The sequence below is a fragment of the Stenella coeruleoalba genome, assembly GCF_951394435.1.
Source record: "Stenella coeruleoalba genome assembly, chromosome: 6".
Lineage (NCBI taxonomy): Eukaryota > Metazoa > Chordata > Mammalia > Artiodactyla > Delphinidae > Stenella > Stenella coeruleoalba.
The window spans coordinates 56,267,922-56,284,992 of record NC_137151.1 but is presented as its reverse complement, the minus strand read 5'-3'; the positions used below and the strand labels follow the sequence as shown (position 1 = coordinate 56,284,992).

The 17,071-nt window shown below is 35.0% G+C and overlaps 1 protein-coding gene across 5 annotated transcripts in view; it reads left to right on the top strand.

Annotated features, from left to right (window-relative positions):
- The window catches only part of WDSUB1 (WD repeat, sterile alpha motif and U-box domain containing 1), a 76,222-nt gene that overhangs the window by 23,598 nt on the left and 35,553 nt on the right, over positions 1-17,071 (top strand). For all 5 annotated transcript variants that reach the window (XR_013828605.1, XM_079923503.1, XM_079923501.1 and 2 more), the window contains exons 6-10: positions 4,490-4,523; positions 5,782-5,822; positions 5,903-6,009; positions 6,735-6,914; positions 15,409-15,549. Coding sequence is in view for 4 of the 5 variants with exons in the window: in XM_079923503.1 (XP_079779629.1) it covers positions 4,490-4,523; positions 5,782-5,822; positions 5,903-6,009; positions 6,735-6,914; positions 15,409-15,549 (503 nt within the window). In the remaining variant the exon portion in view is untranslated. The remainder of the gene's footprint in view (positions 1-4,489; positions 4,524-5,781; positions 5,823-5,902; positions 6,010-6,734; positions 6,915-15,408; positions 15,550-17,071) is intronic.

The window sequence follows — 17,071 nt, the reverse complement described above, 5'->3', positions numbered from 1 at the left end:
CTTCTTCTTGAGTTGAAAACCAGTAAGAGAAATACTGGACAGATAACTACTAGATAGCAGGACTGTAGATCTGCAGCTGACTTGTTCACCCGCTCTTGGGTGGCATGGACCACTGCAGACTTCCCCTGAAAGGGCAGATCAGAAAAAAGAAAATCCAGAAGGGGCTGAACCACATGGCCCAGCATCTTCCCCAGACTTTCCAGTCATCTGTCATTCCTTTCCTGCTAAGCAAGAGAGGGAGAAAAGAGGCCAGGGATCTTATTCCAGAAAGAACTGGAAGTAATTATCCCCCCTCTTCTCAACAAGATGCTTGTTTATGTTTTATCTTTTATAAATGTGGACAACAGAGTTTTACTGTCATGAATTAGTGATGGCTCAACAGCCACCCTCTCTCACTCAGTAATGACTAGCATAAGAAGGCTTAAGGTCACCTTTCCAAAACTCAGATCATCATTTATTTCCCCGTACTCTCTACAACATTGTTAACAGAACTATTGAACAAGTCAGTTCTTTAGACAGAGTCCATGTTGCAGTTTGGTTATCATGAGGGTTATTAGATATTACACGTCTTGAAAAAAATAGATGTCTTGTGAAAACTCTAGTGAAATTTGAATAGTCATGCGATCTGTTTTGTAAGTTTTTAGGCTAAAACTGTCAGGGTGTGTGCCCATTATGAATCAAGTTTAATTATAATACATTCATGGGGGATGATGTTCTAGGAAGTGTAAAATCCAGAAACACAGGTTACTGAGTTTTAATCCCAGCCCTGCCATGCACTAGCTATGCAACCTCAGACAAGTTCTAGTTCCATATCTTCTCTCGGCTTCATTTTTCTGAATTATAAAATGGGGAAAGTCAGAACACTTTCCTCATAAGAGTGTTATGAAGCTTAAATAAGAAAATGCAGGCAAAGCATTTATTAGGTTTGGGGCACAATAATTGCTCAGTATAGGTTCATTAAATATTATGTATATTACAAGAATATTATTTTTATGTATTATTTTTGTAATCCAGAACATTAGGCAATTATATAACATATAACATATTATTTTACTCCCTCGTTTTCTGATTTCTGCTTTTTCTGGGTTAAGTTTTAGCCATTGATCTATACTGAGGGGCCTTATAAAACAGCTGTTTGAAACTTACCATCTTCATTCAGGAAGAATTGTTGGGGACTATGTTTCATAGCATCATCTCTGTAAAGACTTTGGGGAAAATAGTTCCTACAGGTCTCAGTCTAAAGAATTGATGTCCCTTTCCCATACATTGGGTTTGTGTTTCTATCTTAAATTGTATGACAGAGCACGTTTTCTTTTTTAAATTGCTATTGAAGAAGCTCGGCAACAAACCTGCAGCCCTCTGTTAACGAAGTGGACTCTATGTTGTGACATATATTTTAAATACTAATCTTAATCTTCACCTCTTTCCCCCACCTCATCTTTATGTTCTCTTCCTCCCCAGTTTCTTCACATAATTTTTATCTTCTTTTTTCTACATCTTTGTAAGAGACTACACATACTTTCCGAATGCGAAGAAACATAGATATATATTTAAAATAAAAATGTGTGAGTGTAAAATAAATCTTTAAACCTTAGGAACATACTTGACCTAATGAAATAGTTGTGGGTAATTTCATTTGATTAGTTTTTTGGTCATTGTATAAAACTGGTTTGAATTAAAATGCTTTAGGTGATTAGTGACATGGGTGGCTGTACGACGTCACTACAGTGTCACTCATTTCCCTTGAGCTTGTGATTATATGCTCTTCCATATCAAGCACATAACTGTATGTGTTGTTGCTCTTGCCTAGCAGCTGTGCAGATAAAATTGGCATGTTTCTCTTGTATTCTTTTTTTTTTTAACAAATTTATTTATTTATTTATTTTTGGCTGTATTGGGTCTTCGTTTGCTGTGTGCAGGCTTTCTCTAGTTGTGGTGAGTGAGGGCTACTCTTCATTGCGGTGCGCGGGCTTCTCATTGTCATGGCTTCTCTTGTTGCGGAGCACAGGCTCTAGGTGCGCAGGCTTCAGTAGTTGTGGCACGTGGGCTCAGTAGTTGTGGCTTGCGGGCTCTAGAGCGCAGGCTCAGTAGTTGTGGCGCATGGGCTTAGTTGCTCCGCGGCATGTGGGATCTTCCCAGACCAGGGCTTGAACCCGTGTCCCTTGCATTGGCAGGCAGATTCTTAACCACTGCGCCACCAGGGAAGCCCTCTCTTGTATTCTTGAGTGAGTAGAGTTAAGGTTTTAGAGTGCCACAAAATGGTAGGAATGGAGTATCAAAAAGACTTAACAATTAATGCATCCTTTATAAGGGAAAGTGAGGTTAAGGTGACAGGGCAGATTGTGGGTACTGAAAGAATTATATATAGCAGGGGGAAGAGTTATATATAGCAGGCAAGAAATGTATAACCAGCGGCACCAAACAATCAGAATTTTTGTTTGCTGTTGGCTCACGTTCTATTTAGGGAATATTTTGAGGTTTTATATTGTTTTAGTAGTTTCAAGGTATTTTATGTCTGTTTACAGTGGTTATAATTATTTTCTGCCTTTGAAACCCAAATCTTGAATATTGAAAACTATTATTTTTCCCTAATCCTAATTTCCTTCCCCCCAAATCTAATCAGTTATCAAATCCCATTACATCTTCCTTTGAATTCCCATTAGTCAAATTAGGGACTATAGGAGGAGAGTTTAAAATCCTTTTAATCTCTAAATGGCCACAGGTCTCTGCCCATAATCTCTAGTCTTCTTGCCTAGATTCAGTGGACTCTTAAAGAGTTCTTCATGTTTGGCCTTTTGCTTCTCAAATTCATTTTTATACCTCATCAGCAAGTGAACCTATTTCATTGCCATCATGGCTGGCTATCTGTTGCCTACAAGACTATCTAATGATGATTCAGCTTCTCAAGTGATACACCATTAGGATGAGTTAGTTTTAATTGCACTAGTGGTAGTCTCAGAAAGTGGAAATTCCTTTTAGTTTGTTTTAAGGATGCTAAGAAGTAATGAAGTTTTCCCTAAGAATTTTAGATATTCCAGAAATAATACTTTGTACTTTGAGGAATTTAGGACAAAATAAGAGTGTCTATAAATCATGTCTAGCATATACATATTAGCTGCTAATATAATTTCTCAGTGTTTTTTGGCTGGAATTTAATGTTTAATGCTGTAATTCTGGTTTTTGATGCCAGAATGCATTTATATGCTTCTTATTTGCTTGTATTTTATTTTACATTGAACAACGTATAAGTTCTATTTTGAAATGATGGCAAAGATTCTGTAGTCAAAATCCATCACCAACACTGGAGAGACTACTAAATACGAAATTTTCAGTCTTATTCAAAGGAATTTTGGTGGCATGTGGGATCCTAGTTCCCCAACCAGGGATCGAACCTGAGCACCCTGCCTTGGAAGCTCTGGGTCTTAACCACTGGATTGCCAGGGAAGTCCTTAAAAGAATTTTAAGCCTTCTAATAGGTGTGACTCCTGTGGTCAGACTGTAATCAGCTACCTTTTAATAATAAGTACAAATACTATTAAAGTTGTGCAGAGAGCAGTAACACTCGTATTGTTGATATGTTTTCTTGCTTTGCAACATATATCATGGCATAACAGCTATATCAGGGGGAAAATATCATGTAGAAACATATTTATCTGTTGTTCTCAATTAAGTAGTTTGTTATGTTATTGCATTTTTCTTTGTATGATGGTTTTCTTTTTCACCACTAGAATAAACCCAGATGGTTGTTTTAATTTTTTTTTTTTTTGTGGTACGTGGGCCTCTCACTGTCGTGGCCTCTCCTGCTGTGGAGCACAGGCTCCAGACGCACAGGCTCAGCGGCCATGGCTCATGGGCCCAGCCGCTCCGCAGCATGTGGGATCTTCCCGGACCGGGGCACGAACCTGTGTCCCCTGCATCAGCAGGCAGACTCTCAACCACTGCGCCACCAGGGAAGCCCTGGTTGTTTTAATTTTTATAGCATTGAAAGAAACAATGTAGGGTCCATATCAAGTTTAGAATCATAATTTTCAAAAATGAGTCACAATCAAGACATATATACATATTGATTAGTAATTAAGGCACGGCCATATCAATAATAGCAATGCTATTTGGAACAAGAATCAAGTAGAATGTACTAGCTTTTCCTTGTAGTAGTTTTTCCCTTCGAGTTACTAACTTGATATGAGATTGCGTCTTATTTATACATTACAAATGCTTATTCTGTTTATGGCTATATAGTATAAATAGCATGTGCTAGCGTTTAATAGAGTTTATAATTTTCTGATAAATTTGGTATTTGGTATATGGCATGTAGTTTTTTTAAATAAAAGTTTATACATATGAACAAAATAGACTGCATTCTGAATGTGTGCATATCAATATGTCAGCCTTAAAAAGTTATTAAAATGATTAAAAGTACTAATTACATAAATACTGTACTTTGTTTTTATAGAACTTTCACCCATAATCTTTTTTTTTTCTTTTAAAGATCAGTGGATAAGTCTGTCATAGTGTATGATACTGTAAGTATTTCAAAATCTTGTATGATCTGTATAAATTATGTTTGCTTATTAGGCTACTGAACTTCAAGTTTAGCTAGGCAAGATGAGAAAAATGTACATATTTTTTCCGTTTAGGATGCCCAAGAATATAATATATACATTTTCAGAAATGCTAAAATAGTTATGCAGGTAAGGTATTGCTTCTGGAACAAGCCCTTAAATATTTCAATAATGGTTTTAAGATAGACAGATGTTTAGTCTGATCAAAGAAAATACAGATTTAAAGAGCATCAATATTAAAAAATCACTTTAAGTCAATTTTTCTTAAACTCTTACACCAGGTTTCCATAACAACAAAGGAGTGTTTACCCGAGGGTTTTGGGAAGGTATAGCTGAAAGCGGCTCTGTCACTTTATAGAGTCCCACCTGGATTTAGAGACTAGTATAAGAAGAGTAGGTTATAAAGGATTTGGAAAAAATAGGGCTTTTTGGTAGATGCATGTGAATAAAGACCAGGTTGCATAAGTATGAAGAAAAATGAACATTTAATATATAGTGAAAGTATGATTGACGAAAATATTCTCCAAGAGAAATCGGTGTTGAGTGGGACCTTACAGTGGTTGAGCTTAGGTTGTAGCTGTGCCAGCAAAGAAATAGAGATGTGAATTATCAAAGTGTAGTGGGTCAAGCAAGGAAGCTAAGCTAGTCCTCCACACAGCAGTTAAAATTATTGAGTTCTGGCAGGAAGTGGGCAAGAGTACTCAAACGAGGTGAAATAGATCCTCAATATTTCTCAGGAAATTTTCACGAGATTTTACATTCACAGAAATAGCTATAATGTTAAATTTTCTCCATAAAATATGTATATGAGTCTTAGTTAAATAGATCTAGTTGTTGGATGGCCCGCTAAGTGCACTCAATATTGAAATGACTAATTTCTACTCACTGGTCTGCAGTGGGTACAGTCAAATGCCATAGCAAAAATACAAATAATTTCATGGTTACTATTAGTAAGTTGAGACAAATCAGCCAGGACTATATTATACTAAAAATTTCAGCAGACAGCAGTGCTGATAATTGAGAAAGAGTGAAATAAGTACTTGATAATGTTATTAGTTATAAATGCTATTCTCTATTCATTGGGTAAAGTTTTGGTTTATATTAGTGACTCATAATATTAGAATACATAGAGTATATAAACCATTCAGGTCAAACAAGTCTTTATCAGTAGCTTTACTCTTGCCTGAGTAAATATAAAGCTGTTTGTGTTGTTTTTCAGAATACTGAGGATATACTTCACACCTTGACTCAGCACACCAGGTCTGAACTTAACCTCACTTTGTATTAATATAATTAAAAACTTGGTCTGAGGATATATAATAGTTGTTTTTATTAACTAGGTATGTCACGACTTGTGCCTTTGCACCCAATATCCTTTTACTTGCTACTGGTTCAATGGACAAAACAGTGAATATCTGGCAGTTTGACCTGGAAACACCTTGCCAAGGTTAGTAAGGATATCATGTGTAACCCAGTTCAGCACCATTCACCATTAAAAGGAGAAATTCAGTAATTTTTTGACAAATTATTCATGTTGCTTTTCTCAATATAAAGCATACATACAAATTTAATATAATTTAAAAATAATTTTAGAGAACCCAGTGTTAAAGTTAACCCAGACATCTACATTAAAACTGTTGCTAAATGCTTTTGGATGCACATTCATGTATATCATACCTCCCATAGTTTTGTAAGCTCTTTATTTATACTCCATACTACTTTTTCAGATAAATATAGCCTAGAACAAAATAGAAATGATAGTTTTATCTTGTTGCTTTTATTTTTGGTTTTCTCAAGCAACATTGACACCTAATTTAGGAGTTTTATTTTTATCACTGTCAGAATTAACCAATTAGTGGTGCTGATATGCAGATGACAGATCACATATAATACTTCTGCTGATACGAATTTTATATAATAAAGGTAAACTTTTTCTGGAGTGTAAAATGTTCCAAAAGAGTAGCATTTAATGTAGCATTAAATAATACTTTATACGTAGTATTATTTGATTTTTAAAAATTTCTTAAAGGATTTTAAAGTAGAAAACACAGACTTAAGAAAATTTCATTTACTTTTTAGTACAAAGTGAGAATGTTTATAAAGGATATACTTTTTCTTGTTTTTTCACTTACTTTTTGTTTGTGGGGTTTTTTTGGTTTGTTTGTTTTTAAGCAAGGATCGCAGAAGATCAACCAAAGCAATTTACTGAAGATTGGTCAGAGGACGATGTCTCAAACTGGCTTTGTGCACAAGATTTAAAAGACCTTGTTGGTATTTTCAAAATGAATAACATTGATGGACGAGAACTGTTGAATCTTACAAAAGAAAGTCTAGCTGATGATTTGAAAATTGGTAAGACCTAGTGAAAGTTAGGCAGTCTTAAAAACAACTTTTAATAATTTACTCTGAGAGTGGTTTTAATTGCATTAATGGTTTCCTCTTAATATTCTAGCACAGTAGTAGTTCTGGTATATGTCTGTGTGTAGAAGTATAGTATATTTTTATTAGATTATGGAAAAGAAATGTTACATACTGTTTCTTTAGGTAATTAAAGCTATCATGTAACTGTAATTTTTAAAATGTATATATTTTTTAAATTGTGATATAATTCACCCTTTTATAAGTGTACAGTGCAGTGACTATTCAAGTTGTATAACCATCACCACTATCTGATTCCAGAACATGTTCATCACTTCAGAAAGAAACTCCATCCCCATTAGCAGTCACTCCTATTCCTTGTCTCTCTAGCTCCTGGCAACCACTAATCTACTTTCTGTCTCTAAGGATTTGCCTGTTCTACATTTCATAAAATGTATGGCCTTTTGTGTCTGGCCTCTTTTGCATAGCGTGTTCTCAAAGTTCATACATGTTGTAGTATATATTAGTACTTCACTTTTTTATGGCTGAATAATATTCCATTGTATGAATTTATCACTTTCTGTTCATCCATTCACTGGTTGATTGGATTTAGATTGTTCCCAGTTTTTAGATTTTATGAAAATTGCTTCTATAAACATTCATATACACGTTTCGTGTGGGCATCTGTTTTCAGTTTTCTAGGGCGTTACCAAATCATATTGACAGAACTTGGCCAGAAGAAGATGTCTCCTTTTGTGATTGGGAGTTGGGAATGCGTGTTATTAAACTTAATTGCTCAGGAAGAAAAGACCCTTTACCAGCTTGAGGGCTAGTAGCTCCTCAGTATGGGCAATGAGCAACATTTGGCTATATTTAATATAACTCTGAAAAGGCATCTGGCTCTTAATAAGATGACAAATTAAATAGGCCATCAGCTCCTGTACCCTCTTCCCCACCCCTTCCCCATCCCTGGAAATGCTACATAATTGAAGACTGATGAGTCTAGACACAAATAACCATCAAATATACAAAACAGAATTCTGAAAGCTGTCGAGTGGAATTGGTAGATCATATGGTAACTCTGTGCTTGCATTTGAAGAACTGCCAGGCTATTTTCCAAAGCAACTGTGCTTTTTTATATTCTCACCAGCAGTGTATGAGGATTCCAATTTCTCTGCATCCTCATCAACAATTGTTTAGTTTTTCAATTATAGCCATCCTAGTGGTTTCTCATTGTGGTTTTGATATGCATTTTCCTGATGACTAGTGATGTTGAACAACTTTCCATATGCTTAGTGGCCATTTGTATATCTTCTTTGGAAAAATGTCTGTTCAGATTCTTTGCCCATTTTAAAAACTGGGTTATTTGTCTTTTTATTGTTGAGTTGTTTATATAAATTTAGATACTAGACCCTTAATCAGATATATGATTTATAAATATTTTCTCCCATTCTGTGGTTTATCATTACGCTTTCTTGAAAGTGTCCTTTGATGCACAAAAGTTATAAATTTTGGTGAAGTCCAGTTTATCTGTTTTTTTTCTGTCATTGCTTGTGCTGTAGGTGTCGTATTTAAGAAACCCAAACCTAATCCTGAATCTTGAAGATTTACACCTGTGTTTCTTCTATGACTTTTATAGTTCTAGCTCTTACATTTAGCTGTGTGATCAGTTTTGACTTAATTTTTGTATATAATGTGAGGTAAGGGTTTAGCTATATTCTTTCAGATGTATATATCCAGTTGTCCCAGCACCATTTGTTGAAAAGACTATTCTTTCCCCTTTAAATTATCTTAGCACCCTTGTTAAATATGAGTTGACCGTAATTGTGAGGGTTTATTTCTGGACTCTCAATTCTATTTCACTGATCTATTTGTCTGTCCATATGCTAGTGCCACAGTGTCTTAATTACTTTGTAGTAGCTTTGTAGTAAGTGTTGAAATTGAAAATTGTGTGTCCTCCATCTCTGGATTTTTTTTCTCTCCAGGATTGGTTTTGCTCCTTTGGGTCCCTTGGCATTTCCATAGGAATTTTAGGATCAACTTGTCAAATTCTGCAAAAAAGCCACCTGACTTTGATGGGGATTATACTGGATTTCTACATCAGTTTGGGGATTATTGTCATTTTAACAATATTAATTCTTCTAATCCATAAACACAGGATTTTTTTTTTTTTTTTTTTTTTTTTTTTTTTTGCGGTACGCGGGCCTCTCACTGTTGTGGCCTCTCCCGTTGCGGAGCACAGGCTCCGGAAGCGCAGGCTCAGCGGCCATGGCTCACGGGCCCAGCCGCTCCGCGGCATGTGGGATCTTCCCGGACTGGGGCACGAACCCATGTCCCCTGCATTGGCAGGCGGACTCAACCACTGCGTCACCAGGGAAGCCCAGTACAGGATATTTTTATGTTTATTCAGGTCTTCTTAATTTCTTTTTCAACAATGCTTTGTGATTTTCAATGCACAAGTCATTTTTTCTTAAGTGTACAATCCACTGGTTTTTAGTGTATTCACAGAGTTGTACAACCGTCACCACTATCTAACTGCAGAACTTTTTTTTTTTTTTTTTTTTTTTGCGGTACGCAGGCCTCTCACTGTTGTGGCCTCTCCCGTTGTGGAGCGCAGGCTCAGCGGCCATGGCTCATGGGCCTCGCCGCTCCGCGGCATGTGGGATCTTCCCGGACCAGGGCACGAACCCGTGTCCCCTGCATCGGCAGGCGGACTCTCAACCACTGCGCCACTAGGGAAGCCCTAATTGCAGAACATTTTTATCCCCCCAAAAGAATCCCATTCTTTCCTCTTTCTAGCCTCTTGGCAACCACTGATCTATCTTCTGTAGAAATAGGATCTACCTATTTTGGACATTTCTTTTAAGTGGAACCATACAATATGTGGCCTTTTGTATCTGGCTTTTTTAATTTAACCTTTCAAGGTTCATCCATGTTTTTGTATGTGTAAGTACTTCCTTCCTTTTTATGGCTGAAAAATATTCCATTGTATGGCTATACCACATTTTGTTTATCCACTCATCAGCTGATGGTCATTTGAGTTGTTTCTACTTTTTGTCTGTTATCAATAATGCTGCTGTGAATATATATGTATGAGTTTTTGTGTGAGTATATTTTCATTTCCCTTGGATATATGATTAAAAGTAGAATAACTACATATACCATTTTGAGGAACTGGCAGACTGTTTTCCAAAGCAGCTGTACTATTTTACATTCCCACCAGCAGTGTGTGAGCTTTCCAATTTTTCACCTCTTTGTCAGCACTGGTTATTACCTATCTTATTGATTATAGCCATTCAATAGATGTGAAGTGGTATTTCATTGTGGTTTTTGATTTGCATTTACCTAATGATATGGAGCATATTTTGGAGTGTTTATTGGCTGTTTGTGTATCTTCTTTGGTTAAAATTGGTTTGTCTTTTTATTGTTGAATTGTAAGAGTTGTTTTATGTGTTCTGGCTATTATCAATACCTCCTTATCAAAAACAGTTTGAAGTCTTAGTGTTGTGCTCTAATGAACATAATACTCAGACACTTATCAGTGTGCTCTAGTAAAATCTTAATTAACCAGAAAGCTTAGGAAATAGGATGTCCATAGTGAATTTACTGTTAATGAGGAGTCAAAGAGCAAAAAAAGTGTTTGTTATAGAAAATCATCTAAAGTATAGTAGTATACTTTCATTACATAGTAAATATAGTATGTGAACCTATTTAAGTGTCTTGGAAGCTTATGGCCTTTTAAGAAGTTAATAGAATGATGATTTTGTGAAAATAATTAGAATCAGATGGTTTTGTACTCAGGCCATACTGTGAAAGCTATTTTTGTATCTCTAGTAACTTATTTCCTTTATAGTTTACTCTTTCTTCCTGAAAGTAGGTAATAGAGTACAGGGATTTTTTTGTTTTTGTTTCTTTTTTTAAGTTCTGGTGAATTTAGCATGTTCATTAGCTGATTTCTCATTACTCTCTCACAATAAGTTTTAACAGTACCTTATCACACATGACAATATAAAATAATAATTTCAGATTTCAACAAAGGATGTTTCAAAACATAAGAGAGCATAGTAAAAACAATAGGAATAGAATTCTGTCCCAATAGCCCGATAAATAAAGTATAAGAAATTCTTACAGGATTCAATTAGTGGCCTGAAATAGTTTTTGAAGGTGAGTCTCGGGTTTAGTAGTTATGATCATTTTGACGTTCAGTGAAATAAGTTTTGGAACTACCAGGCTCAAGCCAAAATTGAAATATAATTTAAATAAGTCTGCTGTGGTCTAAAAGCTGAATTAGGAAGATCATTATAAACGGAGACAAGAACATTGCATACTCTCTAGTAAGTAAGGAATTTGCTTTGTGTTTGTGCTTAAGATTTGGAAAGTTAGCAAATACAACAAATTAAATACAGAATAAATTAGTAAGTAAATTTTTAAATAAATAAATTTTTAAATAATTTTTTTTCTACATCATTCTACAGTATCAATATTTTAAAGTTTTTGCACAATTATAAAGGGTCAGCAGGCTAACATTAATCTTCTACAACTGCTACTTTAAGCTACAGTGGATTTCTGTTAGTCTTGAGTCTTAAGAAAAGTAGGCTCATCCTCAAAACAGTAAATTGGAGTAATAGAGAAGTGAAATTGGGTCTAGAAAAAAATGTGTTAAGAGGCAAACTGATGAGTATGTGATAATGAATTTTACTCTTGTGATGCATAACTATTTTACTTGCATTTGCTTTTGTGGTACAGTTGTTAAAATGGTTCCTATGTCAATGTGAATAAATATGAATTTAACATTCATCATATGAAGGAAGTTAATTAATTTTCAGTGAAGTGTATTGGAGTATTAGGGAACGAAGTAGTATATCTATAACGTTTGACACTTAAAAATTATTTTTAAGGAGTCAAGCAGTCTATCAAATCTTTTTTCAATGAGCCTTTGTAAATATACAATAAAGGAACCTTCTGTAGATTTGAGTATCTGTTGGAACCTGGTGTTTTAACCTAGAGTAATAGTCCTTTTCTAGGATAGTGTTAATGAAAACTAAGGGTACAGTAGACATAGTTTTAGGTAGGAAATAACTCCTTATATCTAGTGCTATATTTGCATAAGGAATATCCAGAAAGAGATTACAGGTACAAGAGATCCTTGATATTAAGAGAGGTATGTCTTAAGACATATGTGTATCCATGAATTTGTGAACTCTACGATAGCCTTTAATATTGCAGCCAAAAGGCATAAAGTATGAAGATAAAGAGCAAGGAAGTCTCTTTGAGATGTGATCCTAGGCAAGCAGTAAGTCCACTAACTAGCCACGTGATTTTCATCTGCAGTTTGGCTTCAGGTTATATCCAGGACTCAGGAATATTGCAAACTGCTACCTATCTTGGAGTTTGGAATTGCTGTAGACGATATAATGGTAGAACCATGGAATGACAAATGACAAGGAACTATTGTATATTGTGTCAGTCCTTACCCTTATATTCAACTGATTATCAGTCATAGATTTATCAGTCGTAGATTCTTAATTGGGAATGAGGTTTCTTCAAAGCGTTCCCTCTTCTTTTTGCTCTTGTCTTTCCAAGAAACCATGAAAGCACTTGAGACATTTTTATCATTTTCTGCTTTAAAAATTATAATATCAAATTATTATATCAAATGCTTTTTAAAACTTTATGCACCAGCTGTGTTAACATCTTCAGATTTTGGAAGTTTCATGTTTCAAATTCTAGTAATACTTCCTTATGTAGACTTTCACTTGTTGCCTAACTGCATATACTGTTAAGTAATAAGAACATTTACCATTTTTTCTTTACACACAATTGAAGTGAAATAGTCCTTTCACATGTATAGGCCTGTGCACTGACCTGCTGTTAGAGTGGGCATAACCCTTCCAGTTCAGCTGCTGCTCTTAAATTGGCCTACCCCACTTTCCTGAGAGTAGGGCATTTCGGGGTCTCCATTCCTCAGGCCTATCAGATGTCCTGTTGCTTCTGCATTGATATCAATCACAGGTCTTATGGATGTTGGTGGTTTATTCTCTTCCACTTATATAGCGGGATTCATGAGGATACCCTGCTACCTTGTTTTTTGGAAGTGTCGGTGGGATTTGATTTTGCTATCTCGTTGCTCTGTTTTTATGTGGGGATTCAGAGAAGTTTAAAAATTATATTGCTTCTATCACCATCTTCTCTAAATCCTTTAAAAAATCCCTACTGTACCTATAGTTTTGTGTCCCTTTTCTTTCCTAATACAGTTTTATGTCTTGTTTTCTCTTGATCTTTCAAGTCAGAAGTTTGTTAATAAATTTTATTTTTAAAAAATAAAAAGTTTTTAAGTTTTTTTCTTGAAGAAACCAGCTTTTGATTCTGTTGTTCTGTCTCAGGGCATTGCAGAGGTGATTCAGTGACCAGCCCAATGGGCTGTAATTGTTAGTCCAGGCCATAGCGCTCTCTTGTTACCCTGCCTCCAGCTCATGCTGGTGTTGCTGCCTTAGCAATGATATTTACAGGACAAAGTTGGGGAGAGTGAAGGCTACAAGTAGAAAGGTATTTCTTCCATTTGTGTACACAAATCTCTGCTTTAAGCTGTTTCCCATCCCCTACTCTGGAACCTAGTTAGTTCTGTTTCCTTGAGGGTTTTCTGAATTTTGTTTTGTATTTTTGATGGTTATTTGTGTCCAGACTCCATCAATTCTCAATTATATAGCATTTCCAGGGATGGGGAAGAGGGTACAGGAGGTGATAGCCTATTTAATTTGTCATCTTATTAATAGCCAGATGCCTTTTCAGAGTTACAGTGAATATAGCTAAATATTGCCCATTGCCCATACTGAGGGTTTACTAGCCCTCAGCTGGTAAGGGTCTTTTCTTTCTGAGCAATTAAGTTTAATAACACTCACTGCCAAACCCCAATCACAAAAGGAGATGTCTTTTTCTGGCCAAGTTCTGTGGATATGATTTGGTAACTGCTTGCCTGAGGGCATTCTTAAATGACATTAAAATTAGACAAGGGTAACACACAATTTAACCTTATCCAGTACATTTTGAAATACGGTTTCTATATTCTTTATTAATAAACATTCTAAATATTGGCACACATGTATATTCGACAGGGTAATATATATATTGTTTTCAGAATATTAAATACCTCTAGATCCTTATTACATGTTGTATAATTTTCCCCTTAAGTGATATGACTTAATTATGCTAGTAGTTACGTAATTATTAATCTGTCTAATTAGTCTAATTATAAAAGTGTTTATAACATGGTGCTTTTAAAAAATTGTATTAAAAATCCTCAATTTTGTTTCAATGAATTACATAGGAGGTAAGTCATAGGAAAGCAGTAAAGCAGTTCCTAAGATGTAGGCAGCTGCTAGGTTGACTTACCATACTTGCATAGATATAGTCAATGAGTCCAAATAGATTTGAACAGTTTATTACTCATGGCACAGCAGGCAGCATGAGCTTCATATTTAAATTGGTTGCCCTTTCCACCTAGTCTTGTGGGGGCAATTTGTGTTGGTGTCATAGCTGTGGAACCCTGAGTTTATGAACCCCTCCCAATCTTATAAAGGGACTGCTAGCAAACTAGTCCAAGAGGAAGACATTATCTTTGTTCTTGTCAGGAAACAAATCTGCCCTCAGACTGGGAGGGAAACACTATCTCTAGCTTCCAAGTAAGTTTGCAGACATCCTTGAAAAGATTGCTAGACAAAAGGTGTCATAAGGTGTGTATAAACACATGGAGAATTACCTTCCAATCAGAAAGAAAGCTGATTTGGCTTTTTATGGGAACTCTGAGGTGTTCTGAAATGATGTTCTTTTTTCCTACCCACCCTACACCCTCCAAACACCTCCACCTAAAATAGAACTGTCAGCTAGATTATCTAAAAATGTAAACAGATAATCACACTAAACTTCCTAAACTTCATTGTATTAATCTTCCCGAAATTAAAAACTAAGATAATTTTAAAAACTTAAGATAAAAGTAATACAAATGAATGAAACATACGTGTAGAGTCTTGGACAAACATATGAACTTTATTTGAGATTGTGTTTCATATGAGAATCAGCAAATAATATACCCAATTTCATAATGTTTAAAAATAGATGGAATTTTTATATTATCAAATTGAACATCTTTAGAAACGATTTTTAGGAAATTTTTTGTTGTCTAAATAAATTAACCTATAATAATGAGCCTTTTCTGATTTTGTGTGGTATATTAGTATTTGGGCAATGTGAAATTCTTGAGGAACTTTGAGAATCAAAAGTTATTTAGAATAAACTTGCTGAGTTATTTTAATCACACAGTATTCTATACTACAAATATTGATTAAAGAATTTATAAAGAAAAGGTTCCATGTGGTAAAACTGGATGTCTGAAGATTTTTGGTTGTAGTAGATGAAATTTCTCTTTGCTGAAGACTTGCATAAAGGTTAGAAGTAATAGTTCTCCAGCCCTAACAGAATAATTTCTTTTCAGAATCTCTAGGGCTGCGTAGTAAAGTTCTGCGGAAAATTGAAGAGCTCAGGACAAAGATGAAAACGCTTTCCTCTGAAATTCCTGATGAATTTATATGTCCAATAACTAGGGAGCTTATGAAAGATCCTGTCATCGCATCAGGTATGTGATGCTATTCTAAGTTTCAGGGCATATTATGTACTAAATGAATAAATAATGTAGACTGTTCACAGAAGTTTGTGTTTAAATGTGAAACTTTTTCAAAATTTATTTCTCATAAGTTCTTTTTTTTTTTCTTTTTAAAAATTCCTTAGATCTGAGGTGAACTACTGAACATTGTATGTTTCTTAATGAATAAAATTGGATGGAGCAGGTTTGGATAAGATTAGAGACAAAAGAAATAATCTTGACAAGCCTTACTTAAACTTGTGAAATATGTATTTAGTTACTAGAATGTATAGTTAAAATACTGTTTTTTAAGATAGACTGTTGAGATCTATTATTTTTATTTTGTCTATCATGAATTTAAACAACCTTACAGAAATAAGAATTTAAAGGATATAAAGTTACATCATTTCACATTAATTTCTAATCTTTGTAAATGAACACAGACATACATACTTTACATAGTTGTAATCAGTGAATCCATATGGTGCTTTTTATTTTTGAGACTATTATATACATTTCTGAATATTGACTTAGTCTACATAATTTTCAGTGTTAATAACTTTATTCCACTGGAGCTCTATGCTACAACTTGACTCTTCTACTATTTGGTGTATGTATATGTTTGAAAAGCTTTATATTGTTAATAGCATTGTGCTGATATCTTGGTACTCCTTTCATTGTGTTGTTACCATTACTTAGGGGTATTTTCATGACATGTGTTCCCCAAAGCAGAATTAACTAATCAGAAAATATATATATATATATATATATATATATTTTTTTTTTTTTGTGGCGGTACACGGGCCTCTCACTGCTGTGGACTCTCCTGTTGTGGAGCACAGGCTCCGGACGCGCAGGCTTAGCAGCCATGGCTCAGGCCCAGCCACCCCGCGGCATGTGGGATCTTCCTGGACCGGGGCACGAACCCGTGTCCCCTGCATCGGCAGGCAGACTCTCAACCACTGTGCCACCAGGGAAGCCCCCAGGATATTTTATGAATGTTAAAAAGAAGAGTTTTGATAGTTCTTGTTAGACTTTTATTAGATTGTTTTCTAGGAAAAAATAGTTTAGAATGCTACCAGAAATGTATGTAAGTGTACCTGTTTTTCCAGTTTTGTGATCATTGAATTTTAGAACTCATTTATTTTTGCAAGTTTAATACTTGTTTGAAACTGTATTCCTTTTTTTAAAATTAATTTTTTTTTTTTGCTGAACTTACATTTATTTACTCTGATTTTGTTTCTTATGCCAGTAGTGTACTTTTACAGTTAAACTAAATTATTGTTAAACAGTAAGCAAAAATCTTAAAAGTCTTTAAGAAAGTGTACACATGTGGGCCCCTTTCTATTTGTTTTTATTTCTCAGAAATCTTTAGACTGCCTCATTTCTGGTCTGGATCAGTTATAGTGAAGGCAAAATTCCACTACAGTGGAGGTGTAGTGGAGTGTAGTCTGAGAGTGAGTTGATGGTTGATGGGGGTGATAATAAACTGGGACTTATGTCCTAAACTTACCCA